Source organism: Trichogramma pretiosum, unplaced genomic scaffold (assembly GCF_000599845.2).
Source record: "Trichogramma pretiosum strain Unisexual culture from Peru unplaced genomic scaffold, Tpre_2.0 scaffold31, whole genome shotgun sequence".
NCBI lineage: Eukaryota > Metazoa > Arthropoda > Insecta > Hymenoptera > Trichogrammatidae > Trichogramma > Trichogramma pretiosum.
This window is the reverse complement of record NW_019641631.1, coordinates 273192-293634: the sequence shown is the minus strand read 5'-3', so window position 1 is coordinate 293634 and position 20443 is coordinate 273192. Positions and strand designations below refer to the sequence as shown.

Here is a 20443-nt window from a genome sequence, read left to right as displayed (position 1 = left end):
CGATGGTTTTAATGGACGTTATACCCTCGTCGTTGTTAAATTTTTTCCCCTACGCGATTCGTCGCGAGCAACAATTGTGTACCTTTTTCTATTGAAGCGTGACATCGCCGCCGTGTTCTTCATTATCGCGGCTTTTTTATTAGCCTCGATGGCCGCCAAGTTGCCTGTAGATCGAGTACATCGTTTCATTGATAATAGAATGATATATTCAACGTTTCGAATAAACTTTGAATAAAATTTTACCCAGGAAACGATAGACCCATTTTTCGGCGTCCGTATCATCGTTGCGCACTGGCACTTTTCGAGCTACGCTTTGCTCTTTCATTTTACGTCGACGAGCTCCTAAAATTTTGGAAAGATTGGGTTGGTCCGACGGCCCCATGCTCGCGGATGCAGACGTTAGCCAGCCCCGAGCTTTGCCTCTAGGTGTCATTGATAAACGAGTTGGTAAGAAAAAAAAAAATTTACACAAATATTTAAAGTTTTTGGTTATGCATGTATACTCGTCTTTTGTATAAATACAATCGCGACTGACGCATAAGCGGATTGAAGGTAGCCGCGTCTACATATTAAAAACTAGCACCATTTCGATGGTACATTTATAGTTGAAGATTTCCGAAGTTTATTTATGGTACGAAAAATCCCGATTTAAGATAAGAAACTTATTTGCAGCTTAAGATCTTGAAATATACTCTATTCCAACGTTTGGAGATTTTATTTTTTTCGCTTATTCGAGTACATTATGATTGAATAGGTCTTTATTTGTTATTACCATTTTAGATACTGTTCATACACAATTTTGGCATACTCAGGGACTTGTCCTTTCTTTATCAAACGAAAGCTAAAAAGAATGTACTAAATTATAAAATAGGACTCCAGCTAACTATAGTTAATTCGTTTAAGATATAAATTACATTTACACCGAGAAAACTTGTGCTCGCATTTATTACGCCTCAAATTGAAACACACAAGAACTTTTAGCCGCTGCACTCAAGATAATGTGAGATGTAATCCATTCCAAGTTATTGTTTTTCTTTCTTTCTTTCTTTCTTTCTTTTTTTTTTTTTTTTTTTTTTTTTTTTTTTTTTATTTTTTTTTTTTTTTTTTGATAGTGTTATATTACAAAGTAACTTCCCAACTTTGCAAACTAGGTCGTGTACAGGGAGAACGATCTCTGCCAGCTCGGAGATCTTCGCTCGATGAGGGGGCAAAAAGAGCTTCTCGCTCCTCGTAAAAAACATTATCGACGTTTACTTATTTTTTTTTTTTTTTACCTTTTTACGTTTTCAAGTTTTTTTTTCTTTCGTCATCGAGAGTCTAACGAGAAATTGAGCCAATATTCCTCGCGTCACTTTTGCGGCACGTGCCGTTTTGTCAGCTAAGCCCGCATTATTACACCTATACGGGCACGAGGTACGATCCGACGAAAGCACGTGCCACGCATAAGTCGGAATATAGAGACATTTTTTTCCTCCTTTTTTTTCCTGTTTGTAACTCGGATACAAGCGTCGTCGGCCACAAACCAAAGGATTATGGCTCATTGCACGGGGTCATTAAACCGAAGATATATAATTATAACTTTTTCCGTTTGACCATATCGCGTCCGCAATCAAACTGAAACAATACCTTTAATCGTTTCGTTCGGGAGCTTGTCACGTCTTGAAACTACAAACGACCGTGGCGTGATCGGCAACACTATGCGTACAAGTTATTTCCGCAAAAAGTCAAGAAAGATCGATTCATCGCAATATGCTAATGCGCCGCATGCACGCGGACTCCAATAAGTTTTTTACAATTGAAATTCTTGTATTTCTCTACATACCGCACTTCAGAACAAAAAGATGTTATTCTTATTGTTACTGTTTTTTTTATAAAACTTACACTTATTTCAAAGAGAAGATGTACACCGATGTTTTTGTCAAATTCAGAAGACGAGGAAGATAAAAATTCAAGGTTTCAAACTGACGCTTCCCTCCTCGTGTTGAAACTCGCAATTGTAATGCTTGCGCGCAGTCCGCGAAAAAGTTGGCTCGCCTCGCTGAGCCTTGATAACGAGGGTATTTTCCTTTTAGTTTTTCACGAGCGCTTTATTGTACGTATACTCTTCGCTCCTTTTTTCTCTGTGTGTGCAAGAACTGAGCAGCTTTTATATATCGCATCCTGTTCCGAGTGGCCATCGCGCGACAGCGACGCGCAATGATAGATGAACGAAAATTCATTTCCACCGACATTGTTGCTTTTTATTTCAACTTTGGTATTAATTGGATGCCGCCACTGGCTGCTGTTGCTGCTGCTGCTGCTGTTGCTACACAATTGCCACTGCATCTAATGTAGAAAGAAAAGAAAAAAATAAAAGACTGTTTGCAAGCTCTGATTACTCGGCGAGAGAAAGGGATTATATGTATTTTCGAAATAAAATAATGTTACGTTCCCGCTAGAGATATTTGAGCACAAAAACTGTGTTTTTCTATTGAAATTCTTTAAGATTCGAGAGACATTTCAAAGACTTTTTTGTTGTTGCAATGAGAAAAAAAACAAACCTTGAGTTAAGCATGTACTTTTCAATGATAAAGTTTCTCTTTTTTAACAATTACAGCAAAAAAATAAGGTCGCAATAACAAGGATATCTAGAGAATTCATTAAAATTTTAAAAGAAAATGAATTTTTTCAAGTTTTATATTAAAATGAATCGATTATAAGAATGGTTAAATTCGACTAATTTTTTTTGGTCAAATATTAACATTTCCAGACATTTTGTTAAAAGTCATCTACACGATACTAAATTGAAACAATGGTAAACTGTCCGATCGCGCACCCGTTTTCACATATTCTCTAAATAATGCTAAGAAGTACAAGTGGAATCGAGTTATCTCCGTATATTTTCTTTCAATTTTAAAGTTTCATTAACATACTCACATGTAAGAAGAAATGATGTGAGAAGAAATGAAACAGCTCACATGTAAGAAGAAATGATCGTGTCTAGTTTACATCAGCTTCTTTGAAGATAAGAACCTTTCATTGCATTCATTTTTATTTCGTGTTTATTTTGAACGAGTGTATCAGGGTTGTTTACGGAACAATCTACAATTTCATCAAAAATTTAGTTTCTGATGAACTAGTCGTATAAAGTTGTACACAATCGAGTACTTTCAAGTTGAATTCATTTTAACTATAAATATTGAATGGTCTCGAGAGAATATCAAAAACACAAGGAAATAAAAATTTCTCAAATGTTTTTCTTTCCCCCTTTTTTCTTAGTCTTGTGCAAACTTCATTCGTACCGTCTATTTAAAAAAGTCTTAGACGAGTCCGTTAAACACTTTAATGATAAAAACAGCATGAAATTATATTTTGAACCTCTATCTGTATAATGGTGTCCTCAAAATTATTTTAAAAATTAAATAAGGCAAACTGTACGAATATGAAAACTTTTTTGAAACGCCACAATATTGGTTCAAGCTGGGACAAAAATTGCTAGACTTTTATAAAGTTCAATTAAAAGTTGTTAATTAATGTAGACCAGGTGGCAATCGTACTTGCTGTCGCATACACTTCTAGTTGAAAAGTAATTATTAAGATAATCTCGGAAAACCTTATATTTAGGTGTTACAAAAAATAATCTAATTCTGATTGATACTTTTTTTATATCAACCAATCGTAAATTAGATTTAACTTTGAACGAATCGATCGACAGCGTAACGATATTTTTCAAGAAACGTTATTGAAATTGTGCAACTAAATATACAGAGTAAAAAAAAGATATATATTCGTCGAATAGAGAAGCAAATGAAAAAAGCAAGATTAAATTTACAAGATTCTCGATCTTTGCTACGACATACAAGTATACTTGGCAAGTTATATAGAAGCTGGAGAAAAACGAGATTTTTCATTGATGTGGCATGCGACGCGTAGTATATACGCTCAAATATGTATGGTGAATTTCAATTTGATTACTGAGAAACCGAGACGGCGACGAGCATACGCATACATACCGCCTGCTAAAGAATTTTTAACGCATACATACGTACACTTTGATGCTACATGCAGTCTCGGGTGAAAACTTTGTTTAATCATACGTTATTTCAAGTTCTTGCCTTAAGGATATTTCATGATTTCTTATGGATTAGAATGTCATAGCGGATATGATTGCAGGTGACTTTATTCGAAGAAATAAGAAAATGTAGTGCTTTAAAAATAGATTTTTTTTCGTAATCGCACGAAATGTGTACGTTTCACCTTCAAATGATTTCGATGATGAATTTTATTCAAACCCGGAAGCAATCATCCCCAGGTATAATTTCGAATTAATATCAAAGAGATTATGATCAAATGAAAAGCAAGCGCGTGTTAGCCTTGTATATAAATTTAATACATTTTAATGCGGCTCTAGTTTACAAGCATTCCTTTTTGATAACTAATGTTGCCCTTCATTGTACAAGTTGTTCATTAGACAATATGAACTGCAAAGTTGGCACAAAATTGCACAAACGCCGCCGCCGCTGCCACCGACACGGCACAACAAAGCCAAAGTGCAAAGCTGCGCAGCAACCTTCAAAAGTGTCAACTGTTTTCCAAATGATGTAAACAGTTTCCTGCTATGCTCGCAATGCATAATTTATTTTGGTGAATTTCTATAATATGCTAGGCGTTCCGTGCGGCAACTGACAATAATTACATTATTTAGCAGCTCAATTTAATTTTAATCAAGTTTCGGAAATGATGAATACCGTACACACGTCCTTGGAATAATTCCATTCATGGAAATATGTGTACAGAGTAATCCTTCAACGAATGATTAGCGAACGAATGATTCATTGAACAATCCTTATCAACCACGTCATAATTTATAAAAAAAAAAATAGGTGCAGCTGCAGGACACGTGCCTATACTAATAAAGCTGTACACGTATATCAGAAGGAATCGTCGGGGCAGCAAAAACGATAGGCGACATTGTCCCGCGTCTGTGCGCGTGTGTATATGTGAGTGTGTACGAGTGAATTAGCCGAGCTGCCGAGTAATTACAATCACGCGTCGCGCGCGTCTTTCTCAAAATGACAGAGAGAAAGATAGGGAACTAGCCGACAATACAAATTATTCGCGCAGTACAGAGAGCGAGAGAGGCGTAGGAAGGATATCGGCTTACAGACGGGGTGCAACTGCGCGTTTCCATGTGCGCGACGCGAAACACGACTGCCACACACAGTACTAGAGCTCGAGGTTTCTTTTTTCAATGCGACAAAGTCAAATAAGATTAATGAAAAATAGAAACTGTGCGTTCCAGCAGGTACTTGTTGTTTTTTTCAAGAGAGAAAGAGGGAAGCGAGCGAGATTCGCGAGAATTTCACTGCAGCGCGCGATGATTAATATTTCTTTAGCTTAAAATTCATAATTGCTGAATTATCGCCGTGTCGTGGTTTGAAAATTCACGTTCCCTCGTGCGAGGCACCTGCATATGTGTATATATAATATAAGACGTGCGAGGATAATATTTCTTCATTAGCGATATGCCCACGAGCTGCATCGCGCGCCGAAACTATAGATATACGCGTTGCGCGCCAATTTGGAAGCTATCCAGAGGCCCGTCAAAGATGATTCGAAAATTGCGGAACACGTATGTGCGTTCATATTATATCGAGTATGAGAAATTATAACCGCAGTGCATCAATATTACGGACTCGTCCAAAAATATACGTAGTTCAGACTTGAGAATTAATACGACGAGTCGGCATTGAGATTGAAATTCCTCAAATTTCTCGTTACTTTGCGAGTTGTTATCAATTTCATGAGACACTATTAATGCGGAATAAATATTAAAACGTAATTAGTTGAAAGGATGGTAGATTTTATCTTGCATCGGAAAATTATAATGATTGATGCAAGCGATCTGTCATCGGGTTTTTAAATGTCATTGTTTTTACGTCATTATCAAATACTGAATTCCGCTTTCCACCCGGTTGAGGCATCAAAATAGCTGTGGCAATCGCTCCTAATTTTCATTAAGAGAGATAATAGCGAGAGATAATAGTTTTTGAGTTTTGATTTGGAGCATATATATATCATTATGATATGGAGCAATAAAAGAATCATTATGATTTTATACTTCAATTTTTAACGCTTATTGAGAATCGTTCATATACTGCAGTAGTTGTTGACTAATGAAAGTGAGAGAAAGAGGATGATTGGGACACGGAGAATAATTGAGGTAAATTTAAAAATCAAGATAAAATTCAAATTCAAAGTTACTTTATTAATTATGTAAATTAATCCAATAAGCAGCGCTTGCACTTCCTATATAGGACTATTCTGATTCATCCAATTAATTCGAGTTTCCACGTGGAAAAATTTCGCTTTCAAAGCTGCTTTCACGCTTTTTCGCGGCTGCCAATGTATCGCTCATGTTATGTTGTAGTTTAAGCGCTCGACGTGGTTGGAAATCCACCTCACGAGTAAAAACAAATTTCAAGCTTCGTCAATTTTTTCTTTTTTTTTGTATATTCTATCGGAAGATTTTTTTTTATTTCTCCCCGGAGGAAAAATCGACGACGAAGGCAGAGTGGAAGCGCCGCACGCTGCATTTGACGATCTTACGAGGATATACTGCGCAGCAGTGGTAAACGCGAGATCAGTCTGCAGCACGTGTCGAACAAGCCAACTGATGTACTACGATTTACGGGATTTATATTATTACATATTATATTTACATGAGCTAGGAAACAATAAAGTGGGTACAAATTGTCGCTTTGTCACTTTTTTAATTGGCCGCATAGTTGTTTTTTTTGCGCCATGGAAGAGTTTCCAAAGCCATTAATTTTTGACACATCTGTTCTGGGTATAGATTTTCGATCAACCGAGTAACATACGGAAAACAAACCGGAAAAAACTTCATCCCGAAGAAGCTTGAACATATTTTTATACAATTAGAATTATTTGAATATTTACCAAGCACGATGCACACAGATCACGGTCATTTATAAATTTTGAACGAAGTAACATGACGAATTTTAAGAAATAATTGACTTTTAAAATATTACGAAGATTTTGAATTGAACGCCAGTTTCGTGTTATGTTCTTTTAAATTTAAGATATTCTTGATATATAACACCTATACAATACTCGCTCGACATATTTTTCATACAGCTAAAAAAATTCTCCGAAATATCGTCTTCAAGCTTAAATTTCAAATTGTTTCAAACGTTGTGAGAGCAATGTATAAACAGATAAATTGGTACTTTAATTATAAACAATACGATCATAAACAATTTTGACATCGTACCTCGAAACACTGATCATGTTTACTGATCAGTTGAAATAAATTAGTTTGATTATTGCCTTTCCCCATGAATCAAGTCACCTAATACCAAAAGATAAATTTTACTCATTCAATTTCCGTGACACTAAATCGACAGATCAATCATTTAATTTTGGCACCAAAATGGATAAAAGTGAGAAGAAATCTGAGGGATTAGCTTTGGAAAATAATTTAAACGAACACGACATTGTTGCTTCAGACAACAAAAAATATATTTGTGATATTTGTCAGGAGGCATTTATACTAGAATCAAGCATGATAATACACCGAAACACTATTCACAATGATCAGAAAGATTATGTATGTGACAAGTGTGAACAGAAATTTGAGTTCCGAAGTCATTTGAGTAGACACCAAATATCAGTACACAAAGGCCACAAAAATTTTGCATGCGATAGGTGCGAAAAACAATTTGTGAAAAAATCAAGTTTGTTTATTCATCAAAAATTAGTACACAAGGATCGCGAAAATTTCACGTGCAACAAATGCGAGAAGAAATTTGAAAATAAATCAACTTTACTCAAGCACCAAAAAATATTCCACGAAGTTTTTAAAAATTACTTATGTGAATTGTGCGCCAAGAGATTTGGAATAAAATCAGATTTGATCAAGCACCAGAATGCAGTCCATGACAGTTGTAAAGATTACTCATGTGACAATTGCGAAAGTAAGTTTAGACAAAAAAGTCATTTACTCCTTCATCAAAAGACAGTCCACAAAAATCGCAAAGATTACGCATGCGACAAATGCGAGAAAAAATTTGGATCTAAGCAGTATTTTCTCTGCCATATAAAAACAGTCCATGAAGGTCGCAAAGATTTTGAATGCGACAAGTGCAAGCAGAAATTTGGACGAAAATCGAATTTGCTCGTACATCAAAAGACAGTCCACGAAGATCGCAAAGATTACGTATGCGACAACTGCGAGAAAAAATTTGGATCTAAGCAGTATTTTCTCTGCCATATAAAAACAGTCCATGAAGGTCGCAAAGATTTTGAATGCGACAAGTGCAAGCAGAAATTTGGAGCCAAATCGAATTTGATCAAGCACCAAAAGACAGTGCACGAAGGTCGTAAAGATTTTGTCTGTGACAAGTGTGAGAAGAAATTTACAAGAAAAACGAGTTTAATTTTGCACCAAAAAACAATCCATGAAGGTCGCAAAGATTATGCATGTGACAAGTGTGAGAAAAAATTTGGACAAAAATCGCATTTGCTCTTTCACCTGAAGACAGTACACGACGGGCGCAAAGATTTCGCGTGCAACAAGTGCGAGAAGAAATTTGGGGAAAAATCGATATTGATTCGACATCAAAAAACAGTCCACGAAGGACGCAAAGATTACGCATGCGAAAAATGCGAGAAGAAATTTGGACATAAATATCATCTGCTTGGGCACCAAAGGAAAAAACACGAAGGTAGCGAAGATTAAGCGAATGACAATTGTATATAAATTTTAATTCAATGTCTTACGTGAATTTCGCGTACTATCAACTATCATCACCTTCCTTCCTTGTCATGGTGATGTTTTAGTTTTGACTATTTGGTTAACTGCAGCTGTTTAAGCAAAGATCAGCCGAGAGTATTTTTCACGTCTTTTTTCACTATAGACGTAATAATATCGCGATACTGAATTGATCTAATTTGCTCTAGAGAAAGATTTGGATGAACTTGCTGAAATATTGATTATTTCCTTGAAACGTAAGAGAGAATAATAAAACACAAAATGGAAAGCATTTGATACATTAATTGAAACAAAAAATGGCATGCCCTTTGTCGCTCGATGACAAACACTCTACTGCTCTGTGACTCCTTTAGCGTCCTACAAAACCTGAGTTCTCTTTTATTCGATATTAAGTCTAATCACATTCTGTTTTTCATTAAAAAAAGGACGATAATTTTAAATCTAGCCACCCAAATAATAGTATTAAGTTATTAGTTAATAGTAAGTTCGTATGAATTCCATCTCACATAGGCATAGCTGGCTACGAGCGCGTCAAAGCTCCGACGAAGATCGGCGCCAAGAGCGCGGTTAGCTCGAATTTCCCTGTTCAATTCACAGACATATTTGCCATCGCCAAGACTCAAGCGTACAACAATACCTTTAGGCGGAACCTTGAGAATGCTTCCACTAAAGGGAAGCATTACTTTAATGTTATGCACTCTTCATCTAAACAGCCTTGATTTAATTTGGTACGTCTCCCCAGGTCAATCACTTTGAAGATGAACTTGTGGCCATGAAGGATAGACCTTAAATCTTGTAATTTGGAATCGCAACGCTCATGACTACGAAAAAATTAAAAATCTTTCCTCCACCCAATATCGAGAGCTTAATAGCTAAATCCCAACTAGAAGCATGTATCGCCATATGTAAATTTTTAACAAAGTGTAAAATTAATGTATAATAATAAGTGAACCTTGTAAATAACTGTAAATAACTTTAATATTTGTAAAACGCATATATAACCTATTATAATTATTTATTCTCCTTTAAATAAAAATAGTGCAAATGCTTATCCGGACGTAAACACACTTAAATATAAAAAAAAGTATTTTAATGAATGTATTTTAATCGGGTATTTTAAAATGATCCTTGTACATTCCAAGTTGCAGCTGTACCTGCATTCCACGCCAAAGCGGATGTTTGGATCTTCGTTAGCGAGGTCCCTAGGTAATTGTGTAGAAAATCTAGGTATTACAGCATTCTGATCTCCCATGATAATTCCAAAATTATTTTACGAAGTTTATTTTAAAAATTTGAATAAAATCTATTTCGTAATTTAAAGGTCCACCTTGGGTTGAGTCGATTTTAAAACACCTTAAATACGCTAGTATCAATTGGTCTAATACGCACTGGCCCCACTTTAAAAAGACATATTAAATCTGTTACATTTTTTCCAAGTCAAACTTCTTTGAAGGATTTCGGTTTTTTCCGTCTAAAATATAGTAAGATAATAAAGTCGATTTCTGGATGAATCAATTTTCAAGAATATTATATTGAAAAAAACTAGAAGAGTAGATTCTTAAAAAATGTTTTCCGTGTTCCAGAATCGAAAAAATTATGTGTTTAAAAGTAAACAATGAATAGTAAGTTATTTATTTATTTGTAATTTTAAAACTATTAAAAATAGTGAACTATTCTTATAATTATAAAAATGTTTACAAATACATTGTTTCAATTCCCAGTAACACCTTCTGCCAATTTAATGGCAAGACATTTTTAGGAATTTAATTTAGTTCTGATTCAAAAAATTGTGTCGACGCCTATCAAAGAGCTTCCTCTGAAAGGGAAACTTATAAAATTCTTATAGAATTTGTGGACTCGTGACTTGAACAGCTGGTTTTTATGCGCGTCTGATCTTATGGGGCATAAAATATCGACGTCTCTCCTTATCGCGGCACAACAAAATATATATATAAAGCAGCACGGAGAGAGTACGGCAGATCTCTGCTTGATCTTTCGGTCCACAGACGGGTAGTAGTACCCAGTTTATCCGCCCAGCAGCACGCAGCAGCCCTCGCGTGAGCCACCCTCGGCGAGCTTTTTGCAAGCACGCGATAGAGCAGGTATTACGATACGTGCCGTGGCGTGCATTGCGCAGCTCACTCTCTCTCTCTCTCTCTCTCTGTTTCTCCATTTAACAGTAATCTTGGCTCTCTCGGCCCAACGCACGAACGTGAGAATCGCGCCAAGCGTGTAACGTCGTAGCGCGGCTTCGGCTTTGCCACACCCCTACGATAGTGTCATCTATGTGACGAGAGCAAAGTGCATTCATATATAGGCGAACCTGCGCGTTGTCGATTCCATGTACCGTGGGGCACTGCAAAGTCCAGATCGCTACTATATATATAATATGTATAGGTAGTCGTCCTCTTCCGCCCGCAATTATACATCCAATGCAATTTCTCGGCTGGCGACTCGCTCTCCCGACGATTCGATCAATAGTGGCGTCTTTCTCGCTGCAGCAGCAGCGGCCGCAGCATCAGTAGTCCTGTCATTGCCGCGAGAGCTGCACACACCAGTCGCTGTCCGACAGCCGTGAAAGCCGCTATCAGCTAGAAAAGCTCCGTTACGCTGCTCCTGCTGGTCGAAGCTCCTTGCGCGCGAGCTATGGGCCGTGGCGACAGTTGCTTGCTTCCCTCAGCGATTACTCGCTGTCAAGTGGCCCTCGATCCACCCCCTCGCTTCTTTTCCTATCCTTCGTCCTTCGAGTCCCATTGAGAAGCGTCTCGAGCTCGCGCGGCCTCGAAAGCGAGTGTCGTTAGTTTCGTACCAGAGATCAAAAACGAGTTTGGAAAAAGGTAAAAAATGAAGAGACAGAATGTGAGGACGTTGTCGCTGGTCGTGTGCACCTTCACTTATCTCCTCATCGGGGCGGCCGTCTTCGATGCCCTCGAATCCGACACCGAGCGCCGACGTTGGGAATTTCTCTCGGGTAATTAATTTAATTATACACGCGCGACACGTCGTTGATACCGACTGACAAGATTTGCACACACAGAGATCAAGCGCAACATGATGAGAAAGTACAACATGTCGTCGGAAGATTACCGCATGCTGGAGATCGTGATAATAGAAAACAAGCCGCACAAGGCTGGCCCGCAATGGAAATTCGCCGGTGCCTTCTACTTCGCAACAGTCGTCTTGGCAATGATCGGCAAGTTCTATATACTTTCTTTTTTTTCACTCCGCCTATATATACATACAGTCGAGCGCGCGTAAACACGTATTTGCCTGCATTTTAGGGAGCTTCTCGCTATACGTATAGATATACACATACGATAAGAATAGCTCCGAATCCCGAGGCGAAACGTGCGCGACTCTATCATTCGTCATAATATCGATTTTGGCACGCTGCGGCCCACGTGACCCTTGTAAATTCGGAATACGCTTTGAGGTCACGCGCGCAGCAGCAGCAGCAGCAGCAGCATCAGCAACAGCAGTACAGCGACGACGACGACGACAACGACACAGCGACACGACAATTGTATAAACGTTGTACGCGATTCTGCGCGACGTGCAGCTATTCAATTTTTCATGAAGCTCGATTCAATGATTCGTCAACGTATCGTGCAAATTTAATAGCAATTAAAAAAATTGCGCAATTTTAATTTATACGATCTGAATTGGCTCCAACAGGCTACGGGCACTCGACACCGGTGACGGTGGGCGGCAAGGCGTTCTGCATGTTCTACGCGATGATCGGCATCCCGCTGGGCCTCGTCATGTTCCAGAGCATCGGCGAGCGGCTGAACAAGTTCGCCTCGGTGGTGATACGCCACGCCAAGATGTACCTCAAGTGCGCCAAGACCGAGGCCACCGAGATGAATCTCATGCTGGCCACCGGCCTCCTGTCCAGCGTCATCATCACCACGGGCGCCGCCGTCTTTTCCCGCTACGAGGGCTGGAGCTACTTCGACAGCTTCTACTACTGCTTCGTCACTCTCACGACCATCGGTTTCGGCGATTACGTCGCGCTCCAGGTATAGTATAAATTTTTTAGGCAGCAGCAGCAGCGATGCATCATTCTAATACGTCTCGTTCTTCGTTAATATTTCAGAACGACCAGGCTCTATCGAATAAGCCCGGCTACGTGGCTCTCAGTTTAGTCTTTATCCTGTTCGGCTTGGCAGTCGTCGCTGCCAGCATTAATTTACTGGTGCTACGTTTCATGACCATGTAAGTGCCCCTCTCATTGCTTCATTATTCATCCGAGCTCTTGAAAGATAGGGCTCGCGCTGAAATTATTCAACGCCTATACGTGAGCCGACTCGAAAGAGCTCGCATTTTCATAAACGAGTACCATTACGCTTAAAAAAAAACTTTAACCACTCGTTTTTCCAATAAAAAAAAAAACAAAATAGGCAAGCCGAAGAGGTGCGCCGCGACGACGAGCTGCAGTCGGCCTCGCATCACGTCCTGACCCTCGACGGCGAGGTGGTGGCCGTGAACGGCAAGCTGCTGGCCGGCCACATGCCCATGTCCGGCGACAACGACGACTGCGTCTCGGTCTGCTCGTGCACCTGCCTCGGCGCGACCAACTCCGAGCTGCTGGACAGCTCGGGCTACCAGGGTTACAGGCCGCCCTCCATCACGGCCAGTCTGCGCTGCAAGCGGGCGTCCGTCTGATGGAGGGAGTTCCGCCGGCGCAGCGTATCGCAGACGGCGGCCCTGCACGCGGCCCGACCCGCGAGGCTGTCGCTCGGCGGCGCGGCGGGACCGGACTACATCGCCGCCGTCAGGGACAGCCGACAACTGCTCGGTATCGATGTCTAAGTTCTCTTTTTTTTCCTTTTCGTACGACTTTCATCGAAATAATACACTTTTGCTGTCTTTCCTGGATAATCGACCTCGAGTATATATAATATACGTAGCTGTCAGTTGTTGTTGATTGTTGGTATACACGTACAGTGGAAATAGAGTAATTTATACCGCGCGATAGAACTGGACGATGATTTTTTAATTTATTATTTAAGAAAATCTGTAATAATAAGCAAATTAGAGACATTTTAGTTGAGAAATTATTTATAAACTGGCTTGACTTTTTTTTAAATTATTGATCCAACGGAAAGCACGATCATTTTCAATAATATATTTTTTTTTAACACTATAATAACACAGGAATTTTTTGTAACATCCACGTATTTTTGTACACGATCCGATAGTGTTAAAATTCAATTATTTCTTTGAACATTTCTTTGCTTTCGTACAACTCGATTAGATTTTCATCGGCAACAGATACTACAAAGGAAAAAAAAATAATTAATGTATACACACCGTATTACCGGGTAGCATCGTAAAATTTATATACGTAACCCAAGTTCCATGATAGGCGGACGAGCATATTTAGAATAAACCTATAATAAAGTTGGAAATTATTGGAAAAATTATGTAAAACATGAATGTACAAAAGTTAATCGTGTATTTTATCATGAAACTGAAACTGATCAATATAAACCTATATCGAAGATGCTTCAGCAAGTTGACGAAGCACGATAATAAGACATAAGTGGCGCACAAAACGTTATCTGTAAACTGCAGTTAAATATTTCATGTACATACTTATTGGAATTGTCGAAAATAATTTTAAAAAACATTTAAATGGAAAAGTTAATGTGATAGCAGGCATGATAAATGAATTATTTATTTATCAACGTTTCATATAATATATATGTATAAATATAATACACCATAATTATTATGAATGATGAGGGTGCGAAAAAGTAAATCGCATTTGAAAATTCACGTCATTCAGTAGTCACGTTAATGATTGCAAGAAAAATAAAAAATTTCCATTTTGTATTTTGTTGATACATCTCAATTATATGAATATTGTATTGCAATCGATAGAAATGAAAATTAGTAACCTTATTCGCGAATCGAGTAACGTTCATTATATTAAAAAGTAGATTTTAAAAATACAGTGAAAGACTGATCATATCGATACATGAAAACTCAACTGAAATAAACGAAGTTATCGAAGAGTAGAAATTTTTTCGAGAGACGTCAAAAAAGAGTTTGATACTCGCGATCGTTGAATGCGTTACCTCAACAATAATACCGACAAACAATGTCTTTCAGATCACAACATTTTTTGGTGAAACCAATGAAGCATAAAATAACGGATGACAAGCGTATAAGATCACGTAAACATATGTGTGTATTTGTAAATATAGAGTGATAAAAGGAATGAGTCAAATAGTGAAAAAGCGATGGATTAAAAAATAATTGCATGTATATTTTTGAAAATAAACAATTTTTTAATAAAAATCTGCTAACCTTCAACTCTCCCTACGAAGTCTAATTATTTTGATTAAAAAGACGTTGGAACGCAAGTTATAACACTTTTTGGTACAATACACTGTGTTATTCGCATCCTATGTAAACATTTATTTACAATTTTTCTTGCTCTATATATATTTAACTAAGTTTTATAAACATAGTTGGTTTATTAATTATCATAATTATTGCGGCAGGTGCCAATTTCACCACAATAATTATTATAAGAAAAAAAGAACTAACTAAACACTATCTAACAGCAATAATCCATATTTATCATGATACCAAATTGTTGTAACATGTAAATATTAATTACTCAATAGCCTGAAAATGATAAATAGAGCGCCAGGAGTCTATCCTGGAAATCAATAACAAAACGATTTCAAAACAACTTAAACACAAATACATGTATAAATTGCGCCTACCGCTTTTAAACGAGCAGTTAGCAGGCACATACATATATTGAATTTAGAAAAGTCATGCAATGCTCATAAAATTTGATTCACGTATTTACAATATTAACTATCAATACAATTTTTATGGTCAATTAGAGGACCTATCGCGCTTCAACATGATTCGAGCGACGTCCTAGACGGCCTTGCTTACCCGTAACAAATCCTCGTTGTCCAAGTACTTGATTACATTTTTGCAACAGAGCTCGGGCAGTCTGAATTTCATCAAATTCATGATCGGTCCCAGAGCGTAAGTCTCGCAGGTTTTTCTCACCAGAGCCTTGGCCACGAAGCCCTTGATCCTTCCACCGATCGAGGGGAACTTTTTGTCGAACAGCGGATCGTTCAAGACGCTCTCGTAATCGACTTTGGTCAGGAGGGGCCACGTGTCCGACGGGCTCGAGACGCAGAGATCGTGCAGCGACCAGCCGGTGTCGTCGCCGCTGTGGCGACTCTTCAGCGTCAACAGTTTGGCCAGCTCGATTTCGAACGACACCCGGGCGAGCATCTCCCGCCAGTAGTCGCTCTGCACGAGTACCGTCAAGGTTGGATAGCTGTGCAGCGCCAATTGGGCGTATCTGGTCGCAAGATACGCCTTGGTTTCGCGCTCGAGATAAAAGCCGCCTCGCGTCGACTTTTCCGAGTGATAGTGTATTCCGGCCAGGGTCTCGATTCTGATGACGTCGTCGACTGGATTCAGCGGGCCCTCGGGTATCGTGTCGAAAAAGTTCCGAATCGCCGTGTGAGAACCTGCAGGAACAGAAGAGCACATTCGATCAAGCAATCGCCGCGTATACAGGCGCGTGTTTCGTAATTTAATAATATCTTTCCTAGGTCCAAAATGTGTCCGTTCAATCCGACCGCCGCTTCTTCGATGAAGTAGCGAGACTCCTTGATGTAGCGCTCGGGCCCGATCAGGAATTCCATCATTTTCAAGGACCTGCGCGGGTTCATCTCGTATCCGTACTCGGTGAGAAGCTTGACTATGCGCAGACAGCTCTGGACGACCTCGAGGTAGCGCGGACAGCGAAACTCCGCGGAGAAGCAGCCGCCCTCGAACTCGACGTCCTGGCAACGGGCGCCCCTCTCCAGAAGCAGTTCTACGACGTCGTCGCGCAGAGCCGAGACGGCCATCTGCAGCAGCGTGTGTCCGTGGGAGTTGCGGGCGTCGACGTCGGCGCCGCGCTTCAGCAGCATCGTCAACAGATCCAGGCCCTGGGGCGATTTGAAGGCCTCCAGCTGGTCCGGATAGCAGAGCCGCGGGCCCAGCATCCAGTTGTCCGTGACCGGCTGCAGCAGGTGGAGCACGCTGGCCCGCTCGCCGCGGATTCGCGGATCGGCGCCCCGCTCCAGCAGCAGCTTGGCCAGCTCGTAGTGGCGAAAGTGAACGGCCAGCAGGAGGGGCGTCGCCGGCTCCCCGTTCAGCCGGCCGAGGAGGTTCGCGTCGCAGCCTCGGGCCAGGAACGCGTCGACGGCTCGCCGGTGGCCAGTCATGCAGGCCACGTGGAAGTGCGTCAGGCCCTCCGGGTCACGGTAGTTCGTCCCGTCGACGTGGTCGAGCAGCTCGTCGGCGAGGAAGGCAAAGCCCGAGGTCACGGCCAGATGGAGGGCCGTGGTGCCGCTCGGATCGGTCGGCGCTATCGTCACTCGCAGTCCCCTCTCCAGTAGGTACGATATCATCACGAGCTCGCGCTCTTTAATGGCGCGCACCAGGATACGGTTAATCAGCTCGGCGTTCGTCCAGAAGCGCGCGTTGAACATCCTGGGCAGCTTCGCGTAGCGGAAGGTGTAACGAGCCTCCAGGCACATCTGCCGCAGGCAATCGTAATATTTCTCGTAGATCGCATTTTTTTGCAGAATCTCTTGCTCGATCGGAGCCTTGCTTTTCGATCGGGTCGCGTAACTCGATTTCGCCTTCTTTTTCACCAGCTCCTTTTTCAACGATAACAACTTTCTTTGTCCCCTAGTCGAGACCATTGTGGATTTCGGTCATGTAACTACGACGTCGCGTAAAAATAACGATCTTTTCAACTTTATTCTTCCGGGGCTCTTCTTGCTTTCTCTTAAAATGTCTTATTTGTTTCCCTTACTGTCGTGAGACTTTGTTTGTAAAAACCGGGACTATTTCCATTGTTCGTTGCTCCGAAATTCCGTTATTATTCGATTAATTTTGACGAGCCATAGCGTTACGGAGTAAGTTTCGGCATACGTTCGATCATGTGTAAAGCTTGATAGGTACTGGTCCTGTAAGCTCGATTATTATAACGAACAAACAGATGGCTCTTGAGTAAAATTAGAGTATGGGATATCAAGGAAAAAGAAAAGAAGAAGGGACCGAGAAAATTCTTCGTTCGCGGCAGGCCGAGATTTTCGTCACAAAAACTTATCCAAAATTTACTAATATTAACAATACATCAAATATTATTTTTTAGTTTCGAAACGTATGAAAAATATTTAAATTTTTACAACAATTAACTCATAACATTTTATTTTGGAACCGATATAAAAACCGATATAAAAACCGATGTATGAAAATAGACTGACTGTATATTAATTATACTCAAATAAAATGATATAGTCAATCAATCAAAGTATTTTTAATAAAAAAATGGAAATATATTCGTATTATTAAGTAGATGTAGATGTAGACATTGGCGCAAAATGATTTCTGTAAAGACCAATTTCAAACTACTTTTTCAAATAACAGGACGACGTTAGCAATTTTTTTTCAAAATCTTTAAATTTTCATTGTTGAATTAAGAATTGTAATTATTAATCATAATGCTACGAGGAAAAAAACCGAATACTAAAACGCCACTTTTTATTAGCCGGGTACTGGTAACGTCACCCTGGTAAGTCGTGAAAATTTTTTTCCAATTTCAATCACCACAAGTGGCGCTGCCCTCCTGATCATGCTAAGGCAGTATCCACAGCAGGCAGTAAGGCCGCAGTCCGCACTACATCTTTAATATTTAAGTCTATAACATCAGCTGCTACTTGAACGCAACACGTGGATAGTATTGAGTCATCGGTCAATGCTGATGAAAGAAATTGAAGACTTGTATAAGCGAGGTGCGAATTGAAAACATGTCCAACATGCATTATCTTGAAGTTTATCTGTTAGTATGAATAATATTTGTAAATTTTATGCGCGCGTGAATTTTGCTTAACCCTACTTAGTATATGTTTACTTTTATTGCAATGGTTCATTGAATAAATCAATTCTTAATTTAATATATCGAAGTTTCCTTTGTATCAATGTTATGTTTAAAGTAATGTTATATTTACCGGTATAAATATGTACTTAATGTCTTTGTTAAAATACTTTAAATTTTTAATTAACCGTTTTAATTCACGGTCGAGTTTGTAGAAAAGTCATTAAGCGCATCTAAATTAATCATCATTAAAGTTGCCCTTCCTAAATTTTCTTTTTAATTTTTTTGCAGGCATTTTATTAATGAGCCCAAAGAACCCTGTACAGCAGTACAAGTAAAAAATCAAGTGAAAGTTGCTGTGGCACATCTTTTGGGAACAGAAGGTGTACAAAAATTTGATTTGCTCAAGTACAATCAACAAAAAAAGAAATTCATTTTACGCTGTGATTCAAATGATTATGTCAAATTGAGAGCAGCCTTAACTGTTGCAAGTTCCTTCGAAGGAGAGCCTTGCACTTTCAACGTAACAAGGGCTACACCAAATTTATTGTCACTTTCTGCCAATAGTAGAACTTACCATCACCAGCATTCAATTAATGAATGATCGCTAAAATTTTGAGTAAGTATACTGGTTTCTTGAAAATGGTCAAGTGTGCTGATGAAAAATTTAATACCGTTATATTAATTATTTCAGAGTCATGTCTACTGTAAAGAAACTAGGAAAAGATACTGTTATATTGGCTACTAAAGAAGATCATGCAGTTTCAGAACTAGAACCTCCATCTGGTGTGGTTCTTCCAAATGGAGAAATAAACTGGGATTGTCCATGCTTAGGAGGGGTGCCGAATGGACCTTGTGGTACTGAATTTCGTGAAGCATTTTCTTGTTTTATTAATTCTACTAATGAGTCAAAAGGGTCAGAATGTGTTGATGCCTTTAATGCAATGATGGGATGTATGGGAAAGTATCCAGAACTTTATAGTAATAAAAGTACAGATATGAATGAAGATTTTGAAGAGGACACAACAAAAGGAATTGATAAACAAACTGTTTTGACCAATTCCAATGAGACTGAAAATGTATTAAATACAAGCATGAAGAATGAGAGTACAGAAACCGAAAAGACTGTTTCAAAAGAAAGTTAATAAACAAATTTTTAACATTTTTTTATTCTAAATATTAGCATTTGTTGATGTGATTATTTAATTCATAATAATCCATTATACTTGAAAAATAATGTACAAATGAATTGTAAAAACTAGATCATTTTTGTATATATGCTTATTACTGAACAATGTTAATAAAAATTTATTAAAAAATTTATTAAAAAATTAAAAAAAAGTGTAAAAATTAAATTTTAGTTGGTAAATACCAATACAAAATCCAATGCTACAATAATAGTATGTACATTATGAGACATGTGCAAGGCCGTAAATCGTAATGACGGTAACAGGACAGCTGCACGTGCAGTCAAAAATTGCACCGTGCAGTGCGCGAACAAAGCGACCGGACTTCATTTGCACTGTAATGCAGAATGAATTGCGAGCATTGAAACGGAGCCCTTCGCCCCCGGGGGCCCGTCATTGAGCCCGAGCAGAGCAGAGAGAGTCGAGGCCGCATAATATTTGGCCGATGCACTCAGTGCGCACGCTCGCGCAAAACAACAGATTAATGTTTAAAATATAAAACATGATTTGCATTATATATTGATGGAAAATGGAAGCGCGATCACACAAAACTCGCTCGTT

The 20443-nt window shown here is 39.1% G+C and overlaps 3 protein-coding genes across 5 annotated transcripts; 2 read left to right on the top strand and 1 right to left on the bottom strand.

The window, feature by feature from the left end:
- Window positions 1-11078: 11078 nt before the first annotated feature.
- LOC106652351 (potassium channel subfamily K member 9) lies at window positions 11079-14926 on the top strand. Its single transcript, XM_014371273.2, has 5 exons — window positions 11079-11744; window positions 11811-11966; window positions 12449-12792; window positions 12870-12988; window positions 13174-14926. The coding sequence occupies exons 1-5, from the start codon at window positions 11618-11620 to the stop codon at window positions 13436-13438; spliced, it is 1011 nt and encodes a 336-aa protein (XP_014226759.1). The 5' UTR covers window positions 11079-11617; the 3' UTR covers window positions 13439-14926.
- Window positions 14927-15026: 100 nt separating this feature from the next.
- On the bottom strand, window positions 15027-17857 carry LOC106652350. Its single transcript, XM_014371272.2, has 2 exons — window positions 16371-17857; window positions 15027-16290 (listed from the first exon to the last, which is right to left on the bottom strand). Exons 1-2 carry the CDS (start codon window positions 17515-17517, stop codon window positions 15677-15679), a joined length of 1761 nt encoding a protein of 586 aa, XP_014226758.1. The 5' UTR covers window positions 17518-17857; the 3' UTR covers window positions 15027-15676.
- Window positions 17858-18354: 497 nt separating this feature from the next.
- LOC106652278 (mitochondrial intermembrane space import and assembly protein 40-B-like) lies at window positions 18355-19873 on the top strand. 3 transcript variants are annotated; one of them, XM_014371140.2, is made up of 3 exons: window positions 18382-18659; window positions 18987-19314; window positions 19390-19481. In XM_014371140.2, the coding sequence occupies exons 1-2, from the start codon at window positions 18628-18630 to the stop codon at window positions 19297-19299; spliced, it is 345 nt and encodes a 114-aa protein (XP_014226626.1). In that variant the 5' UTR covers window positions 18382-18627; the 3' UTR covers window positions 19300-19314; window positions 19390-19481. The 3 variants fall into 3 exon arrangements, 2 of the variants coding, with proteins under 2 accessions (XP_014226626.1, XP_014226625.1); XR_001339374.2 differs by lacking the exon at window positions 19390-19481 and having other exon boundaries at window positions 18355-18612; window positions 18987-19078; XM_014371139.2 differs by lacking the exon at window positions 18382-18659 and having other exon boundaries at window positions 19227-19314; window positions 19390-19873.
- Window positions 19874-20443: the final 570 nt, after the last annotated feature.

What these genes read in the sequence shown, in the direction of transcription:
- LOC106652351 (XM_014371273.2), top strand. Translation starts at nt 11,618, where the DNA reads ATGAAGAGACAGAATGTGAGGACGTTGTCGCTGGTCGTGTGCACCTTC. An exon ending in GCGATTACGTCGCGCTCCAG is followed by an intron (nt 12,793 to 12,869) that starts GTATAGTATAAA and finishes TTAATATTTCAG; the next exon opens with AACGACCAGGCTCTATCGAA. An exon ending in GTGCTACGTTTCATGACCAT is followed by an intron (nt 12,989 to 13,173) that starts GTAAGTGCCCCT and finishes AAAACAAAATAG; the next exon opens with GCAAGCCGAAGAGGTGCGCC.
- LOC106652350 (XM_014371272.2), bottom strand. Translation starts at nt 17,517, where the DNA reads ATGGTCTCGACTAGGGGACAAAGAAAGTTGTTATCGTTGAAAAAGGAG. An exon ending in CGGACACATTTTGGACCTAG is followed by an intron (nt 16,291 to 16,370) that starts GAAAGATATTAT and finishes CTGTTCCTGCAG; the next exon opens with GTTCTCACACGGCGATTCGG.
- LOC106652278 (XM_014371139.2), top strand. Translation starts at nt 19,394, where the DNA reads ATGTCTACTGTAAAGAAACTAGGAAAAGATACTGTTATATTGGCTACT.